Raw genomic sequence first — 6,593 nt, forward strand, 5'->3', positions numbered from 1 at the left:
GAAAAAATAAGCAAAAATGCAATTTAAACTGTACATTGTGTTGGACATCCTGTGTGTTTATTTTCATTTAAGTTTTGGACGGTTCCTCCCTTCATCAACATTTTAACTGTCTGGACAACTGATATAATCTGCGTGAGGAAGATCGGGGGATTTTTGCCGCCAGGAGTCCTTGTTGCCCTGCTTAGGTCATGACATGCAGCACCATCTCGTGACGAGACAGTCCTCTTGGCTTCCTACCAACACCCTGCAGACTGAGGCCATGTGTCTGCTCGCTTGTCTGTGAATAACCGCTCCTCGCTGCCTTCGCCTTCACAGTCTTCATTAGTCTTTCTCCTGCATCTGCTTCCCGTCTTTTAGATCCCGCACAGTGGATTCTACCGCTCTCCTCTTGACTTTGCAACCCGACTATATATATATTTATATATATATTTTTTTTTTTTCTATTGCTGTTGTGGATTTTATTTTTCTCTCTGTGTCTTTTCTTTCTTGCTCTCGCTGAGGCCCTGCAGCGAATGTGACTAGTCTAGCTGCACTTCCAGTGTCTCATGAATGAGGGGTAGTGAACGCGGACCAATCATTCATCAGAACACCGACTCTAACAGACCATTCAACCAACAGAACGCTCTCAGAACAAGGCTCCAAATCACTTCATTTTCTCGGCTCAACAAAATTCACACTCATCAGGAGAAGACGACTGATTCTCTGCCAAAACAGACAATAATTCTCCACATCGTTTACTTCATAAACTGGCTGACATTTATTCACTCAATAAGTAAAGAGTACTACTATCCAGAGTGAGTCAGTCACTTCAGGGGGTTGGTTTAAACTGCCAATTCTCTAATGAGCCCAGACTGAAACTGTGGTTTTCAATGATGTCCCAAGAAAAGCCAGCCTCAGAAGTATGTCCTTTACTAGATGTAAAATCATGTTTAATACTGTCAGAGCTGATGTGCCTCAGTGGTAAAATCGCTCATGAATAATTGCTCTTTTTGCGGTCGACATGAATGAGTTATTCATACTAGACTACAAGTGATCTCACCGTGCAGAAGAATGCATAAATTATAACTGCGGTGACCTTGCGCTGGTGATTCGTTCTCGTTTTTTTAGGTTGTGAAATGACTTCATACTTGACGGAGAAAGAAAGAAGAAGACAAGGGAGGAATGGAAGGGGGAGGGAACTGTGGGAATCTCAAACGAGGCACGCTCGGGCAATGGGATGTCCTATGAGGCAGAGTTGTCAGTTAAGCGGGAGGAAAACAGAGGGAGAATTAAGAAATCGGAATGGAGAGGTAGGGCAGGAAACTGTGATTTTAGCCATTGTGGACGTCTAAGGTGAGATGTCCTCACACTGCTCTGAAGTCCAAAGCCTCTGTGTGGGCTTACAGAGTCCCTCCTGGTTGCCAAACCCTCCCATCATGTCACTCAGAGGGATTAAAGAAGCTAAGCTAAAGCCCCCCTCACCCTGGCATCAGCCACTTTGGACCAGAAATCACTGACTGGAAGCAAGAAAGGGTTCACATTCTGCATGCATGTTAAACAGGGATTGGTACTCTATTGTTGTAAATACTGCATGTTTGCACGGACACACAGTAAGAACAGGCTCTTACGGGGAAACACACACATCATAGAACCAAGCAATTTTAATCCAAACACTCAAACATCCCGCCTGTGCAAGCATTGCTCAAAAGACCTCAGTCAGTCGCACATGAGCTCACCTTCCGATCATAGTCGAGTGCTGCTGCACTGCAGCCTCCAGGAGGCGCTCTAGGATGGTCCACTCTCCCATGGCTGGAGTTAGGAGGCATCCACTGGGTACAGGAAATCAGGGCTGAGCCCACTTCTGATGGGCTGTCCAGTCAGCAGGAGCACCACTGCTGGTCTCCACGTCCCTTCTTCAGTCTTCAAGGTAACTTGTTGCGTTGAGATGAGGTAGGGAGCGGTTTCAGGTGGTTTAGTGTAAGAGAAGAGCCCAACAAGAAGCTTGAAGAAATTCAGTGACGCCTCATTGTGAGCGCCCTTTCTTCTTCACACACACACTGCACCTGAGATGGTTGGACCGAGGCTTCGATGTGCTCGTCGCACACATGCACACTCACGTGTCAGTGTGTGCACCTGCTCAAATCAGTGTGTCTTCCCACTTTCCTCCTTGTTTCCCTGCTCTGGGTGCACCTGACCCTGTTTACCTCCTAAACAGCTGGACGGTCATATGTTCACACACCGACACACAAACTCAAACACACGACCACACACATCTGGTGTAGAAGGACTATCTACTACTGGGGAAGCAGTCGTAGTTTGTGCAGATGTCCATCACTTGCACAGTAGCACTCTGCTCTCACACGGTGGTTCTTTGAAAGCATCTTGTAGTAACGGTGGCCGGGCGCAGGTCCGTGCACTCATGTGAGGCTGAGCAACCAGGCATCTCTGCTGGCTCTCCACTCCTCCATCCTCTTCATGCCATCCTCTCTCTCCCCTCTTTCTCTGTCTTCTCCTCCAGCTATTGTTTATAAGGTGTCCCTTCTCCTCCGCTCTGCTGCTCCTCTCCTCCCGCTCTCTCCTGGTTTGGTTCAGGCAGCACCGGAGAGCAGCATCACACCTCCTCCTCCTCCAACCATCTCCTTCCCTCTGCTCAAAACCGTGCAAGAGTAGCTGGCTGCCTCCTCGTCCTCACTGCCTTTCTCTCTCTCTCTCTCTCTCTCTCAGCGTTTCCGAGAGGCAGCTCTCCCTTCTTCTCTTCCCTTCATCTTGTTTTTGCCTTCCCACTTGGCTTCTCTCTCTCTCTCTGTTTGCACCCTCCACCTGCCTCCGTCTCCCTCTGAGCCAGTAGGCAGCAAGACCAAGCGTGTGTCTAGGGGATTAGAGAGAGGAATCATTTCTCTGCTCCTCCCCCCTCTCGCTCCCTCTCACTCCCTCTCACTCACTCACTATCACTGTGTTTATCCCCTCTCCCTCCTCCTCCTCCTCTTCATCTCTTGCTGCTCCAGCACCAACAGCACCACACAAACCCGTTTTCCAGTCCTCCATCACGTCACACATAGCTGGAGATTTTGTCTTGCCATCTATGTTTTCATTATCTTGATGCCTTGTGTGCATCAATGCCTCCTGTAACTGCAGGGATGATCTCTGGTGTTTACACACACACAGAGACAGAGACCAGAGACACGAGAGGCAGTGCCATGCTGAGGCTATGTAAGGATACTGAGCAGGGGAAGAGAGTGACAGAGTGCGAATGTGATGGAATCAGTGTGTGTGTGTGTGTGTGTGTGTGTGTGTGTGTGTGTGTGTGTGTGTGTGTGTGTGTTTGTGTATGTGTGTGTGATGGAAATGGAACTAGCGACATCAGGATCTAAAGTAATTTACTCGGTCTCTCTTTCTCTCTCTCTCTCTCTCACACACACACACACACACACAAATTAAAATCTACAGTGTGATGAGGGTTGAAGACTGATTCAGATATGCATATTGGATACATTTCAGGTTGTTTTAGTCAGTGTACAACAATATACAAGAGCAAGAAATCTACTACTACTCAACAGTTGAAGACCTATAGAATCAGCAGGGGACTGAGGTGTGTTTTGGTAACCGACTTAATGGGCTATCATTGATACTTAGAACATCTTTTTAGCACCTTTCATCTTATTGTTTTGGATTCACAGCCAACAACTCTCTCTTATTGTGTCATTTTTCAGCCACAACTCGGATCGCCCAATAGTCCCTTTAAATTCAATCAAGCTGCACCAAGTCGCACATACTCATAGACATCAGTTCCCTTATCGTGCCCGATCTTATTTCATCAAGATCCATGAATTATTCTGTGGGAAAACAGTGAAAATGTTGAATATGCCATACCTCCTAGTGTTAAAGGAAATGAAAAACTATTATGGATCTGCCCCCTGATCTGGATCCTCAACAGTACTTTATGGGTTCTTCCCTGACCCATACCAGATCATTCCATTACGTTTTATAGGACTCGGCTCATTTCTTTTTGTGTGTACCTGCTCATAAACAAATATAAACAAACGCAGCACAGGAGTAAATAAATAACCTCTTCGGTGGAGGTAACAAACAGGTAATAACATGTGGTTTTTGGGATCCGATCACAAGTGGACAGCTCCGAGTGTGTGCGTTCGCACCTGGCATTAAAATCGTTGTCATCCTTCACAGGTTTACAAAAGACATCAGCTATAACTGTTCTTAATAATTCCTCAAGTAGTTGAGGTTTGGTTATGCTGGAATGTGAATGACCTGAGTGAGCTTCCATACATGAGGTAAGACATTCACAGGGACGCTGGGCCACGGTGCAAAAGTCTGTCACTTCGCAGCCAACCAACTTTGGATCACATCAAAATATTCATTCTCTCTCTCTGTCTCTCTCTCACACAAAAACACAACGTTGCGGCGCCATGCAGTGCAGCTGAGTGTTTTTAGTGGCTGTGTGTGTCACTCCAGGGCTCCCCAGACGGGAAGAGTAGTAATCTACTCTGAAGGATGTAATGAGTGACCGCAGCGGCGTGCATGCACACGCACGCATACACATAATCCGTCCTACCCCATGCCAAGGCAATCTGGCAGCACCGTGCCTCACACGTGAAGAGGGTGAATCAAAAGGGGGGATGGGGTGAATAACACAAACAAGTAGGCTGCATTATGTGGCAGTAGTGCAGAAGAAAACATCAAGATTATTTATCCAACCTTCGAATATCCTTGCACGGAGGCTTTCGTTGACTAAACGGATCATTCAAAATAGTGCTTTATTACAGACACAGGGAGGGGTTGCAATATGATTTCAAGACATTCAAGAGTAATTAAAAATAGCATCATAAGCCATTACTGTTACAGAAGAAAAAAAAGTTAGTTAAATAAAAATATCATCCTGTTATTTTGTCCCTGCGACCCTTTAACTGATTGACAATTTTTGTTTGTATACCACCTTAAATATCCTTGTTACATTTGAACCCACGGCAGAGTTTGGAGGTTCACAACTCTCTGGAACTCTAGGGATCAAGGGGTGAACAATTTGGGAACTGCTGGCAAAGAGGTTGTGGCAATTGATCTGTCAAGTGGGGAAACCACCTCAGTCCAGACTTAATCTCAGCGACTATAGGACTTACTGTCTCCAAATGTCGTGCCGACATTCATGATCCTCACAGGCTGAATACTACCGACTCAAATGATCCCCAGACGATGGTTCAATTACCACCATGAGGTTATGTACCTGGTTTTGGATTGAAAGTCTTGCCAAAATTTGATGCGTTTGTCATGAAATTTGGTTCAAACTGTAAAGAGGTCCGCCAGGATGTTTTGTAAAACAAGTGGTATCCCCATCAGCCTCAGCTGTACTTTGTGTTTAGACACTAAACTAAGATGGTGAACATGGTAAACTGTATATACAGGTGAGGAAGGTTAATACTTAAATGACTGAATCCTGTATCCTGTCTTTAGATTTATAAATGTTTTAGGTATATGTACATTGAATTTGTATTAAAATTGGAAATGTTTGACATTATTTCTGTTTTTACACTCACTAGAGACATGGGTGGTGACTGTTGGAGGATTCTCATTGGCTCCTCCCACTCTAAAAACAGATCTGTATGAATGAGGTTATTTGGTGACAAACTGCAGTTTAACAAGTCTCCAGGTGAACTCCTCCGCAGGTAGTCGGCACAAAGACCATGATATGTTGCAGAAATGGGAGGCGGTCCTATTACATTTTCACATTGTATAAGGAGCTTTGGCGCAGCTCCAGGAACCATGAGCCTGTGTTTGTCCCTGTTCACACCAGCAGGGGACTGAAGTCAATTATGGTTTTAAGCAGCAGGTTGGAATCAATTATTACATACACTTTTCCCCGCCGCAAAGGGAGATAAGTATATACGATATTGGACTTTACTTAATAAAACCATCTGTTGTGGATATTTTCATTCATGTCGTCTGACTGCTACAGAACACTTATTATTCTGAGTGTCATGGCATTCAAAGTAGAAACAGAAGCAATTAGATACGAGAAATACTGGAGGGATTAAGGTCCTGTCTCCTATTACTAGAAACCTTGAGAAAATATGCGGAAATACTAATATTAACTAGAATGTCACCGAGTTGAGCACATTCCTCAGTCCAAGGCCCAAAGTTCGCCTTAAATAAAATGTATTAGCACTAAATATCAAACAATCAGAGATCTGGCTTTTAAATGTAATCAATTGTTCATCAGGAACAAAGAATTATTCTCTTGGAAGAAGGTGAAAATGTTAAAAAAATGCCACATCTCGCAAAACCATCTGGCTTTTGCCTGTAATGAATGTATACAATCTGCATTCACTCCTGGGTTGAAGGGTTACAGAAAGGCATACTTCTCTTTTGGCAATGGAAGGGCGTGAACTGCCTTTTATAGAGGGTTGACCCATATATTTTAAAACCTATGTATACCTGCTGATTGTGGTGTAAAAGAGGTAACTGCATGATTCATACCTCAAACCCATGGTTTACCTTTTCCGATAGGGGTCAAACTACATAACTTTTACAGAAATTGAAAATGATAGTATATTTATAGAGACTGCAAGACACATACAACTATTAGAAATAAACTACTCCCAGCA

The 6,593-nt window shown here is 44.5% G+C and overlaps 1 protein-coding gene across 1 annotated transcript in view; it reads right to left on the reverse strand.

Annotated features, from left to right (window-relative positions):
* LOC128440288 (gap junction delta-2 protein) overlaps positions 1 to 1,786 on the reverse strand; it is a 29,879-nt gene extending 28,093 nt beyond the window's left edge. The window contains exon 1 of the mRNA XM_053422960.1: positions 1,716 to 1,786. Coding sequence (XP_053278935.1) covers positions 1,716 to 1,786 — 71 coding nt within the window. The remainder of the gene's footprint in view (positions 1 to 1,715) is intronic.
* Positions 1,787 to 6,593: the final 4,807 nt, after the last annotated feature.

This window comes from Pleuronectes platessa, chromosome 5, assembly GCF_947347685.1.
Source record: "Pleuronectes platessa chromosome 5, fPlePla1.1, whole genome shotgun sequence".
Classification (NCBI taxonomy): Eukaryota; Metazoa; Chordata; class Actinopteri; order Pleuronectiformes; family Pleuronectidae; genus Pleuronectes; species Pleuronectes platessa.